This window comes from Ranitomeya variabilis, chromosome 3 (assembly GCF_051348905.1).
Source record: "Ranitomeya variabilis isolate aRanVar5 chromosome 3, aRanVar5.hap1, whole genome shotgun sequence".
NCBI lineage: Eukaryota > Metazoa > Chordata > Amphibia > Anura > Dendrobatidae > Ranitomeya > Ranitomeya variabilis.
Window position 1 is genome coordinate 341,297,397 of NC_135234.1, and position 13,627 is coordinate 341,311,023.

Below are 13,627 nucleotides of genomic sequence, written 5' to 3' on the forward strand. Positions count from 1 at the left end.
AAACCGCTCTCCTTCCCTTCCGAGTTCTGCCATGCGCCCAAACAGTGGTTTACCCCCATATATGGGGTATCAGGGTGCTCAGAACAAATTGTACAACAACTTTTGGGGTCCAATTTCTCCTGTTACCTTTGGTAAAATAAAACAATTGGAGCTAAAGTAAATTTTTTGTGAAAAAGTTAAATGTTCATTTTTTGAATGTGGTTTTGAGCACCTTGAGGGGTGCAGTTTTTAGAATGGTGTCACACTTGGGTATTTTCTATCATGTAGACCCCTTAAAATGTGATGTGGTCCCTAAAAAAAATGGTGTTGTAAAAATGAGAAATTGCTGGTCAACTTTTAACCCTTATAACTCCCTAACAAAAAACATATTGGTTCCAAAATTGTGCTGATGTAAAGTAGACATGTGGGAAATGTTACTTATTAAGTATTTTGTGTGACATATCTCTGTGATTTAAAGGGCATAACAATTCAAAGTTGGAAAATTGCAAAATTTTCAAAATTTTCGCCAAATTTCCATTTTTTTCACAAATAAACACAGGTAATATCAAAGAAATGTACCACTATCATGAAGTACAATATGTCACAAGAAAACAGCGTCAGAATCAACAGGATCCGTTGAAGCATTCCAGAGTTATAACCTCATAAATAGACAGTGGTCAGAATTGTAAAAATTGGCCCGGTCATTAACGTGGAAACCACCCTTGGGGGTTAAGGGGGCCAACACTGTCATTTTTTAGTTTCTTACTATTAACGTAGTTAAAGAATATTTTGGGATTATTTTTACTCTCTGGCAATGAGTCTCTCTGTCTCAATTTTTGCTGCCTTGATTTGCTTTTTACAGAATTTATTTAATTTTCTGTATTTATTTAATGCCTCCTCACTACCTGCTTGCTTTAATTCTCTAAATGCTTTATTTTTGTCACTTATTGCACCCCTTACAGCTCTATTTAGCCATATTGGTTTCCTCCTATTTCTAGTATGTTTATTCCCATACGGTATATACTGTGCACAGGTCCTATCCAGGATGCTAATAAACGTCTCCCATTTTTTTTGTGTATTTTTATGTCTCAGGATATCATCCCAGTTAATTGCACCAAGATCATCTCTCATCCATTGGAAATTTGACCTCCTGAAGTTTAGTGTCCTTGTAACCCCTCTACTACACATCTTGTTAAAGGATACATGAAAACTTATTATGTTGTGATCACTATTACCCAAGTGACCCCCAACCCTTATATTTGCTATGCGGTCTGGCCTGTTGGTTAATATTAGCTCTAGCAGTGCCCCCCTTCTTGTTGGGTCCTGAACCAGTTGTGAGAGGTAATTGTCTCTCATAGTTGTCAAAAATCTATTACCTTTGCTGGAACTGCAGGTTTCTGTTCCCCAATGTATTTCAGGGTAGTTGAAGTCCCCCATAATAATGACTTCTCCATGAGTCGCAGCTTCATCTATTTGCTTTACGAGGATATTCTCCATTTCTTCCATTATTTTTGGGGACTTATAACAAACCCCTATCAGTAATTTATTATTTTTTCCCATTTATGACGAACTTCACTTATTTCAACTTACTCACCAGTTAGTCATCTATTTGTGGCAGAAGTGTTTACAGTAAAGATCTGGTATTTTTAGCATGTGGCCAAATCTGACTTGAGGTGCAGGTCCCAGAAGTCAATGTACCATAACTATTCATGTAGATCAATAACCTTAGATGATATTTTATCATGCACATTTACCATAGCAGAGATGTGAAACAAGTGAAGGCCACATTAACGCTCAACTGCACAGTGTAAACTACTTCCTGTTATATAATAGTGTAAAAACAATCTACTATTACACCACTAGGAAACTGTTACGCAGTTTACCTAGATGCCATATATTTCTTTTACACATCACAGTATCAATATATAGAAGCGCCTTCATATCACAAGTATCCTTACTGTGTAGTATCAAAGGGTTCACACAGCCCGATAGTGTTCAGATTGGGCACTGTTTCACTATCATACAAATATGAAGCAAAAACCAACCTTCACATGATTTTGGCTTCCATATTGTGTATGCTTAATATGGTGCAGGCGGTAGTCATCGGTGAGGGGAGCATCATCCACATCCCACCACGCTATAAGAAAATGGGGTACTGGCTAGGTATGTGTACTGCTGTTACCATGGCGATATGTCTATGCAGTATATCTTCATAGGATAACTCGTATTCCTATGAACTTAATTCTCTTTAGGTCTCCTTATCACTGATCTCCCTGAGCGATTACCATGCATTTACATATTCCTCCTGATCTACAATAAGGACCTCATCCTGCTGCTCTCTTGAGCAATTCTCCATTCCATTAATTAGGCTTCCTGGTTTGGGCTGCAGAATCTTGCCTCACTTAATTTTTTGCTTTCCTTCAAAAGATACTGTCTGATGCCTGGTGGCCTTCCCTCCTAACAACACCTTTCTCATGTAGGTCTGCACGTGGTTAAACCACAGGTCTTTCACGTTTCAACGCTGAACTCTTAACTCCTAACAAAGCAGGAAATTGCAAACCTGTGTGCCCATGTAACACTTCCCACCACTGTCTGCTGCTAACTCACTGTTGCTGGGCAGAAAATAGATAGACATTTATAAACATTTCAAAGCATTATATAACCATCAAATCTTCAATGGGAAGTGTGGGCAGCTTTTACACTTCTTTACATATGTGTAAAATGAAGATCCAGCTGGTGAGGAGTTTCTAGGTCAGTATTCCTTGTATGCAGTAAAATAGCTCTATGGGAGCAATTCATCATCTATCTTTTATGTTTTGTGATATTTTTTGTTCTATGTTCTTCAAAAGTGTGCATGTGATCATGAAGTTTGCGCAAAATAAAGAAATGCTTTTTTATTTTGGTCTTTGTCCCGTTTTACGACTTTGTAGTACAAAAAGTTGTACATTTAGTTTGTGTCAAAATAACTAGCGCACATAAAATGGCTCGAGAGGAGGACAGGAGTACATTTTAAATTTAGCGACATTCAAAAAGTTGAAATTGATGAATGAGTAGAAAACATCTGGAAAATGAAAACTACACCCACAATGGCAAACATGAAAAAGGCTAACATATGAAACAGGGTTTTAAAAAGGTGCAAATTGAAAGAAGATTAGCCACATATAAAAACAAGTGAAAAACACAAAAAACTAGACACAATAAGGCACAAATGCAATAATGAATTGGGTCCTATCTCTCACCTATAAATGGCTTCTCTGCAAATCTGTGTCAGACAACATTGGGACATATTTACTAATCCTGTCTAATATGTAGACAGTAATCTGTAATTAGGCAGTGTGAAAATGCACCAGGTCCATCCAAGAGGTTCATGCTGGATAATAAATTTAATGTATTGTTTATAAAGACTCTTTCGTCTAAAGGGGCATTTACACTGCAAGATAATCATGAACGAAGGTGATTAAAAACTCTTGATTCGTGATCATCTTACTGTATAAACTTGATGAATGCGCAGAACGTTAAAATCCTCTACATAGTTTCAGAGGTTTGCACCTCTTTATTGCAAATTTGTATGGTCTGTGCCAAAGGGGCATGGCTCTCACGATTCTCTGGGGTGGGTCCTTAGGCTATCTGCATTATTACAGTGTGTCCCACCCCCCAGATCTCTGGATCATTAGGACGGATTTAAACATAAGAAAAACTAGAATAATTAGGGAAGCAGGAGTAATAACTTGAGAGTGAAAACTGGACAATTTTGACCCGGTGATTGGTCCACTTTAACAATATTATTATTATTTATTCATGCCATTTTTCATTATTAACTTTGCAGAAAGCCAGCAAGCCTCCTACACGTACTGCCACACTGAAAGGACCAGGTGAGCTATGAACTTTAATAGAAATACTGTATTTTTAATATAACATGGTAATACTTGTCCGTGGCTGTACACAATGGATGATTTTCAGAAGACCTACTAATTTTGGGTGAATCAAACTGCACAGGAGAAGAGCCACTACTATTACTAATGGTATTTGGAAGTGGATTATACTCCCGTCCACAGTGAAAAATTAGCATGCTTGCCTGAGCTGTATCTTAAAGTATGGGCTCAAATATAAATTTGATTTTGGAATATACAGTATTAAGAACTTGCCTAAAAGGCATAAACTCAATCTTAGTACTCAAATTCCTGCCTTTAGCTACATGCCTATTGTCCCATCTGGACAACTCCTGTCCATATGTTAAAGGTCTCGTTCACACATCCATTTTTTACATACCATAGTTGTGGTTTCCATGGATAAAACATGTACCCATTATAGTATATATATGGAGCTATTCACATCTCTGTGTTTTGTGGACCGTGTGTCCAGGTAAAAAAATCACAGAGGCATGAGCGTGCAATGTGAGGATTCACAAGTCTGCAGTCACATTGAATGACTGTAGAGGAGATTTGGTGTGCACACAGCGCTCGAGGCAAAGTGCAAGTGGAAGAGAGTGGTGAACTCCTGGGACATCAAAATAGAGACATTAATCGCACACTCCAAAAATAGGTGCAAGTTCTTTTATTGTTTCTTAATTCAGGTGCAGGTAGATTACAAGTTCAAAATGAACATAAAGTGCAAGTTATAGAAGCGCACTTTATGTTCATTTTGAACTTGTCATCTACCTGCACCTGATTTAAGAAACATTGAATGACTGCACACTTTCGTGATAAACCTGGAGAACCCCTTTAATATACAGTGCAAGGCAAACTTTCTTTGTCGTACCTTTGTGTCTTTTTTCATATGCTTTTGCCTCTCTGTTCAACCTGGACGATCCCTTTAGTATACAGTGCAAGCCCAAATTTCTTTCTTGTACCTTTGTATCTTTTTTCCATCTCATTTTGACTCTCTGTTCATCCAGCTTCACAGAGCTGAATGGTCAATCCTATTCTTATATGTTAAAATTATATTTTCCGGCAGCACACTGCTCCTCCTCAGTGCTGCAAGACCCTCCCTGTGCTCTATTGTGTGCTTCCTAATAGAGATAAATCTCAACATGTGCAAGTGTTTGCTAGTTAATTTCAGAACAGCATTATATAGGGCAATAAAGCCCAATTACAGTGGGATATCATTTTCTAGGCTGTGCGCTATAGTTTCAATACAATCAGTGTATTATCAGCAGGAGATTATCACTACAAGAAAAGTCTCATGAGCAAGTCAGACCAGCTAATCTGTGTAACCCCGAACCCACCACTGATTGGCAGCTTATTCACAATATGCAGTCTACACAGAAAACTGCCAATCAGGGGTGTGGTTGGGGTTGTACACCATTTAGCAATCTGAGGAATACTACATCTACATCAGAGAAAACAAATATTGTAGCAAAACTGCATCAAGTAGTCCTTTAAATGATACTTTCCTGGAATCAGGCTCTCAGCACCTACATTTTGCTGCTCTCAGATAGCATAGCAATAACCTGCTGACAGATTCTCTTTAAGGATGATGTGGTCATTGATAGCTTTGAATGTAATTACTGTGACCCACTATGTGTTCAATATTTATTATTACTTAAAAAGCACAATCATGATCTCTTCTGCATGCAGAGTAGAACTTTGCACAGAATTGATGAGCGGTGATACAACATGGCTGTCACGGCTGTGAGGATGCTGTGAGAGGGTCTGGGGAATGGTAACATGCAAAACATCATACATACATCCTCAGTACATCTGTTTTTTATGAACAATAGGTGGGATCTTCGGCATAGCATAGCTAAGCTGTTAGATGTCTTATTAGACAGGATCATTAGGAGCATCTCAGAATGCTCTACCTGCAGCATTAGATCTACTGTACAATGGATTAAGTGCCAATCCAGGGTTAACAGATCCCTGGCGGGTCTTCATTAATGGGGTGATAGCAGGAAATCAAGAGAAGATTTAAAATAGGTTGTATTACTACAGATGATTAATGCTATATGTACAGAAAAGCAAGACCACTTTACGATTTTGGGAGTAACCCTTTAATGGAGTGATCAGCGTAGAGTAATGTGATTATAACTGTTCTGCACCAAGATTTATATCTAAATCTGGTGATGATCACCACAAACATATCATCTTTGTGTATGAAATATAAATTCCTTGTGAATCATTTGGGCTGCAATTAAATAAATCATAGCTAGCAGTATACACACTCCACTGAAATAGGAGTCAGTATCTGGATATTTGATTTCATTATCTTATTGTATTTTTACTACTCTGTACAGTATATATTAAAGAGATTTTCCAGGAGCATTTTAAAAATAATAAAATTTGCTTTACTCATCGATCGCTGCTCCAGCGCTACCTCCTTCCATTGCCCTTGGTCTTTGTTGACAGGCTAAAGTGTTGATGTAATGACTACAGTGTATGTGACCAATGCAACCTTGTCAATAAAGCTATGGCAGATGTTGCATGTGACCAGCACTAGAGCAGTGGTCAGTGTGTAAAGCTAAGTTTATTACATTTCAACTGGGAAACCCCTTAAAAGGCACATTATGCTTGTAAAGATTTTAGGATTGGTGTTTTTTGAGGAATATGCATGTGTGATATTTAAATCATTTGTATTTTTTACTCATTCTTTTAGTAACAAAAAAGGACACAACCGCCATTGACCTCAAACCACTAGTGAACAGACCACAATCACCCAATGCCAATTCCAATGCCAGTTCCACAGGACAGAAAGGTAGTTCAGCCAACTATGGATGTTCTTAAGAACAATTATTTTTGTTGTTTTCACAGTTTGCATATATTTACCAACTGTCCCTAACTGCCATATATACACATCTCAACACTGAAATTGCAACAAAAAGAAGGAAATCATGCTATAATTGAATGTACTTGGACACACAAATCATCAAGATCCACTGCTGGCAGCTACGTTTGGAATTAACAGCCAATGGTATCCCAGATGTGCTTGATGTCTTTCCAGAACATAGTAGCACATTTAGGCCATGCTCATAGTAGCACAAGCAACATGCGGCCTGATTTTGTCATGTTAAAACATGGCTCACGGAACACTTGGAGAAATGGTTGAGCTGTCAATGTACCCAGAATGAAGAATAAAGGGGTTTGACTACCATTCATTATGTCAACTTATGCTATAACCCTGTGAGAAGGATCTATGTGGCGTTCCTTCGTACAGGCCTAAAGGCGTTGCCCACATGGACTTCAGGCCAATCTTTGGCTATGATTAGCATCCAAGACAAAAGTGGGACTCGTCTCTTAAATGGTTAGTTCTACATTCCAGCATCCATTGCCATCTTGCTCTGCATCATTTGAGAGTGGAGACATTACAGCTCAAGTCTGTATCTTGCTTTTGCAACTGTGAGCAGCATGCATGGCCTAAATATAATATCACCACCTGCAGCATCTCCGTACTTGTCTTCCATCGAGCACGTTTGTGATGTCTTTGGTCAGCAATTGTAAAGAGAGCTGCCAGCAGCAGATCTTGGTGATTTAGGTGCTAAAATAAACTAATTGACATCATGCCAAGGCATGTTTAAGTCTGTCTATTTCTGCATGTGGTGGTCATACCTGATACTGAATAAATCAAAATGTTTGAAAATGTTGCTTCTATTTTTTCATCACTTGGATATCGTCCGCAGCTCTTCTTTCTTTGTGTTGCAATTTCAACATTGAGGACTGTATGTGGCCACTGTGCAAAGAATCCTCTGTATGTCTTGATGAAAAAGAATTAAAGCCTATAGTCGAAACAACCAGTTTGCTCAGCATGTAGCCCCAAACCTGGACCTAGGGACCACAAACACATCTACTTTTCTCATATTAATTCAGCAATAGATGGAAGCTTCAACCCAGACAGAAAATGACCATTTGAAGCTTGCATGTTAATATGAAAGTGTCATGAATCCCAATGGCTAGGGATAGCACAGGACAAGCAAAGTACAAATATATTACGGACGAGCTCTAGGGTGATGGAACCTGGGCTGACCGCTGCCCTACGCCTGACAAACGCAACTAGAGATAGCCAGGGAGCGTGCCTACGTTGGTTCTAGACGCCACGCACCAGCCTAAGAGCTAACTAGCACTGCAGAGAAAATAAAGACCTCACTTGCCTCCAGCGGAATGAACCCCAAAAGATATAGTTGCCCCCCACATGTATTGACGGTGAAATGAGAGGAAGGCACACACATAGAGATGATATATATAGTTTTAGCAAATTGAGGCCCGCTGTAAACTAGAAAGCAGAACGATACAAAAGGGGACTGAGCGGTCAGCAAAAAACCCTAATCAAAAAAACCATCCTGAGATTACAAGAACCCATGTGCCAACTCATGGCACATGGGGAGAACCTCAGTCCACTAGAGCTACCAGCTAGCATAGGGACATAATAAGCAAGCTGGACAAAAAACCAAACAACTGAAAATCAGCACTTAGCTTATCCTGAAAGATCTGGGAGCAGGTAGGCAGGAACCAAACAGAGCACATCTGAATACATTGATAGCCGGCAAGGGAAATGACAGAAAGGCCAGGTAAAATAGGAAACACCCAGCCACTGATGGACAGGTGGAAACCAAAGGCCGCAACCCACCAAAGTCACCCAGTACCAGCAGTAACCACCAGAGGGAGCCCACAAACAGAATCCACAACAGAAAGAGGTCATTCAATGTTATAATTATCAACCTAAATTATTGTATAATAAAAAGCAATGATTTAAATGTGTACTATATTTAGGATTAAACAGTTCCTCTCTATTTTCAAGATATTTGCTTGAAGTTAATGTAAAGAAAGCATTATTTCTTACTGTCAGAAGTTAAAAAGCTGTCCTGACCTTTCACATCTTGCACAGTTTACTACAATGTATCAGATTATGGACCTATTCACATAGTCATATGGATTTATGTATAGAGCTATAATACGGTACCTATAGAGGGTGCATAAGGCTTAACAAAGGCCTACAAACAAAGAACATTAATAGATCTTGGAATAAAAATAACTTCACAATTGGATGTGATAAAAAAAATGTTCCTGTGCTGAGATAATCTTATAAATGCAGGATAGAGGATGAAGAGTTGCACTCCATGGACACTGATCAGTGAATAAAAATTCTTTAATAGTTGCATAAAAAAACCAAGGAGGTGGGGGAGCATGGGTGACCGTGCGGATTATAGCGGTTTTGCGTACACAGCGTAGTGTGCAGAGCTCCATATACACCTGAATGAAATTCAGCATTCTACTCTGGCATGCATATAAGGCAAATGCATACCTTACTTTAAGGCTTCTTTCACACTAGCGTCGGGCTCGGCCTTTCGCAGTGCGTCGGGCCGAGGTTACCGACGCTAGCGTTGTATACGCTGCACAACGGGGGCAGCGGATGCATTTTTCCAGCGCATCCGCCGCCCCATTGTGAGGTGCGGGGAGGTGGGGGCGGAGTTCCGGCCGCGCATGCGCGGTCGGAAATGGCGGTCCGTCGGCAGCAAAAAACGTTACATGTTTTTTGCATCCGACGGTCCGCCACAACACAATGCGTCGCCAATGTTAGTCAATGGTGAAAAAACACATCCTGCAAGCACTTTTGCAGGATGCGTTTTTTCGCCAAAATGACGCATTGCGACGTATTGCAAAAAACGCTAGTGTGAAAGTAGCCTAAGCCATATTTTGAGAGAATTTTTCCTTGTGCTGTGCTCAGCTCAAGGAGGTGCGTTTACACCCAAACATTAAAACAAACTGTTATATGTGAGCAATGATAATTCAGGATGAGTTTTAAACATTGGCTTAATGTCAGTGGAAAAACATCTTACAACTAGAGATATTAACAATGGAGGGTGATGGAGACCAAGGCCTGATTCATCAAGATTGGCATGTTCACGTCAGTCTTAATGTGGGGCATGGTGGAGTCAGAAGCACCTGATTCAGCGTCTGGAGTAAGATTCGCGGTGCAAATAATTCCACAACTCCTCATTAAAGAAATGAGCAGGGGTTCCCATGCTCTATACTAACCTGTCCCTCTTCAGCTCTACCCATCATGCCAGAGCTAGTGGAAAAATACCAAAAAGTTACTACATTTTTGCTCAACTTTGAATTGGAGAAACATTTTGAGATGTCTCAAAATGTTTTATGACCACTTTGATAAATTGGGGTCATGAAGTACAACAGGAAGTTAGACAACATATTTATACAGTGATTAGTCAGTAGTATCTTACAAGTCAGCGACTCTGTTATAATAATCATGCCTTACATTACAGATCACCATAGGTTGTTACCAGAGGCGTAGCTAGTGTTTTGGTTCAGGGGGGGGCGAAGCTTCTGAGTGGGCCCCTAACCAGGTAACCTTGATTACAACTCGATGACGCGTCCTAATACTGGTGGAGAACCTCAGCAGATGGCAGTGATGTTACTGAAAATAATCTCTATATAAAGACCAATATTGATATTACTGCAATATGGTCAGTGGTAGATACCAGCCCTACAGAACATATAAGAGATCACAGCACAGCTACAGATGTCTTACCGCTGATGTTCTCTCTGATGGAATCGTTCACTTTCCCTGTCTTTTCCATCTGGCTCAGACCGACATGACAACTTCTTCCTGCCACGACTCGGTTGCAGAGAATACAACAAAGACACATTTGACTTCTCATATTCCAGCCCCATCACCATCTATTCCCAACCTGCACAATCTCCTTATCCTGCTGATATCCCAATACTGAGCCCTGTGTGCCCCTTTGATGATAGTCACAGTAACCTGAGTTCCCCTATAACAATAAGTGCCCACTTTACATTTAATAATGTCCCGAGTCTCCCCCTGTACAGCTCCCTCATACACAGCATGATGCTCTCTTATACATAGTTTACTGAGCCCTTAGTAGCCTCCAAACTGTTTGATGGCTCCAACACTGTATGATTGCCCCCTCACTGTAATCTCCACAATATATGATGCCCCTATAGATAGCCTCCATATAGTATAATGCACCAGATAGTCCTCAATATAGTATGATGCACCAGATAGTCCTCAATATAGTATAATGCACCAGATAGTCCTCAATATAGTATAATGCACCAGACAGTCCTCAATGTAGTATAATGCACCAGACAGTCCTCAATATAGTATAATTCACCAGATAGTCCTCAATATAGTATAATGCACCAGATAGTCCTCAATATAGTATAATGCACCAGATAGTCCTCAATATAGTATAATGCACCAGATAGTCCTCAATATAGTATAATGCACCAGATAGTCCTCAATATAGTATAATGCACCAGATAGTCCTCAATATAGTATAATTCACCAGATAGTCCTCAATATAGTATAATTCACCAGATAGTCCTCAATATAGTATAATTCACCAGATATTCCTCAATATAGTATAATGCACCAGATAGTCCTCAATATAGTATAATGCACCTGATAGTCCTCAATATAGTATAATGCACTCCCCATAGGCCTACTCTATATTGTATAATGCACCCCCATAGGCAGACTCTATAGCACAAGGCAGCACCCATAGGCAGACTCTGTAGTATAAAGCAGCACCCCATAGGCAGACCCTGTAGTATAAAGCAGCACCTCTATAGGTAGACACTGTAGTATAAGGCAGCATCCCTATAGGCAGACCCTGTAGCATAAGACAGCACCCCCATAGGTAGACCCTGTAGTATAAGGCAGCACCCCATAGGCAGACCCTGTACTTTAAGGCAGCACCCCCATGGACAGACCCTGGGGTATAAGGCAGCACCCCCATAGGCAGACCCTGTGGTATAAGGCAGCACCCCCATAGGCAGAACCTGTAGTATAAGGCAGCACCCCCATAGGCAGAACCCTGTACTATAAGGCACCACCCCTATAGGCAGATCCTGTAGTATAAGGCAGATGCCTCCATAGGCAGACCCTGTAGTATAAGGCAGACCCTGTAGTATTAGGCAGACCCCCATAGGCACACCCTGTAGTATAAGACAGACCCCCTATAGGCAGACCCTGTAGTATAAGGCAGACCCTCCATAGGCAGACCCTGTAGTATTAGGCAGACCCCCATATGCAGCCCCTGTAGTATAAGACAGACCCCCATAGGCAGACCCTGTAGTATTGGGCAGAACCCCATAGGCAGATCCTGTAGTATAAGGCAGACCCCCCATGGGCAGACCCTGTAATATAAGGCAGACCTCCCCATAGGCAGACCCTGTAGTATTAGGCAGCACCCCATAAAAAATAAATAAATACTCACCTCTCTTCTTCCTGGTTCCTGCACTGCTATGAGCTCCCGCTCATCTCCTGACAGTGGGGGCAGATTAGTGACGTCATCGCACCCGCTGTCAGCGTCGCCGACGTCAGACGCTGACAGGAAGATGATGGGGAAGGAGCTCTCCTTCCCTCATCATTGCGGTCATCTGTATCTGCTAAATGCCGGTACAGCTGACCTTGCGATGACAGGCGGGGAGCCCACTGCTGGCACCGGGGTCCCCCCGCCTGCTCAGGGGCCCTATAGCTGCTGGCGCAGAGCAGAGAGATCGATTCTCCCTGCTCAGCCGTAGAAGGTAACTGTATCAGCGTGCGCCGATACAGTTACAGTAGTGTAGCTCCGGGTGGGCCCCCTCTGAGCACCAGGCCCAGGGCGCCCTCACCCTCTGCCCCCCCCGGTAGCTATGCTACTGGTTGTTACTTCCAAATGTTCAAACAAGAAGCTGTAGTCTTTTACGAGGATGTTTGGCAATGGGAAAAAAATTCTAATTATAGTTTTCAGTCCAAAACAAGAAGCACATTAATGTACGGTATTTCTAACACTTTGTTAGCCACAGATTATGATGATGTTTGTCTTTCTCTTCATCAGTCCAGGCCAGTCTATACAACTCTACATTTCTAGCTTTATTTCAACAGCAAAAATTGACATTACTCCCATGGACATCAAGCCTCCAGTGGATAGATCACCGTCATCCAGTACCAATTCCAGTGCCAGTTCCACAGGACAAAAAGGTAGAAAATGTCATAAATAGCAAATTTTTGGTCATTTTCACAGTTGGTGCTAAATTTTCAGTGTTGCCTTTGTGACAGTTTATTATAATTATTTCCCATGGGGCTTCTGTAAGACAATGCAGTTAAAGAGATTGTGTTACTATAGATCCAAACGTTCAGATCTGAGGGACCATGACTGCAAAACGGATCACAGACTGCTTCCTAATACAGCTCTGGCAAAAATTAAGAGACCACTGCAAAATGTCCAGTTTGTCTGATTTTTCTCTTTATAGGTATATTTTTGAGTAAAATGTAAATTGTTCTTTTATTCTATAAACTTCTGACAACATGTCTCCGAATTTCCAAGCAATAAATTGTATTTGTTTTCTGTAAAAGAAAAATGGTCAAAATTAAAAAACAACCCAGTGCTTTAAGACCTCAAATAACGCAAAGAAAACAAGTTCATAATCATTTAGAAACAACAATACTAATTCAGGAAGAATTCGGAAGTCAATATTTTGTGTAATAACCATGATTTTTAATCACAGCTTTCACGTGTCTTGGCATGCTTTCCAACAACCTTTCACACTGCTTCTGAAGCAAAAATGTAAGCAGTTCTTCTTTGTTTGATGGCTTGTGATTATCCATCATCCACTTGATTACATTCCAGAGGTTCTCAATAGGGTTCAGGTCTGGAGATTGGGCTGTCCAGGACAGGGTTTTGATGTGGTGG

The 13,627-nt window shown here is 40.7% G+C and overlaps 1 protein-coding gene across 2 annotated transcripts in view; it reads left to right on the forward strand.

Annotated features, from left to right (window-relative positions):
- The window catches only part of SH3D21 (SH3 domain containing 21), a 188,467-nt gene that overhangs the window by 128,182 nt on the left and 46,658 nt on the right, over positions 1-13,627 (forward strand). For both annotated transcript variants that reach the window (XM_077295856.1, XM_077295855.1), the window contains exons 10-12: positions 3,806-3,851; positions 6,571-6,669; positions 12,820-12,915. In XM_077295856.1, the coding sequence (XP_077151971.1) occupies positions 3,806-3,851; positions 6,571-6,669; positions 12,820-12,915 (241 nt within the window). The remainder of the gene's footprint in view (positions 1-3,805; positions 3,852-6,570; positions 6,670-12,819; positions 12,916-13,627) is intronic.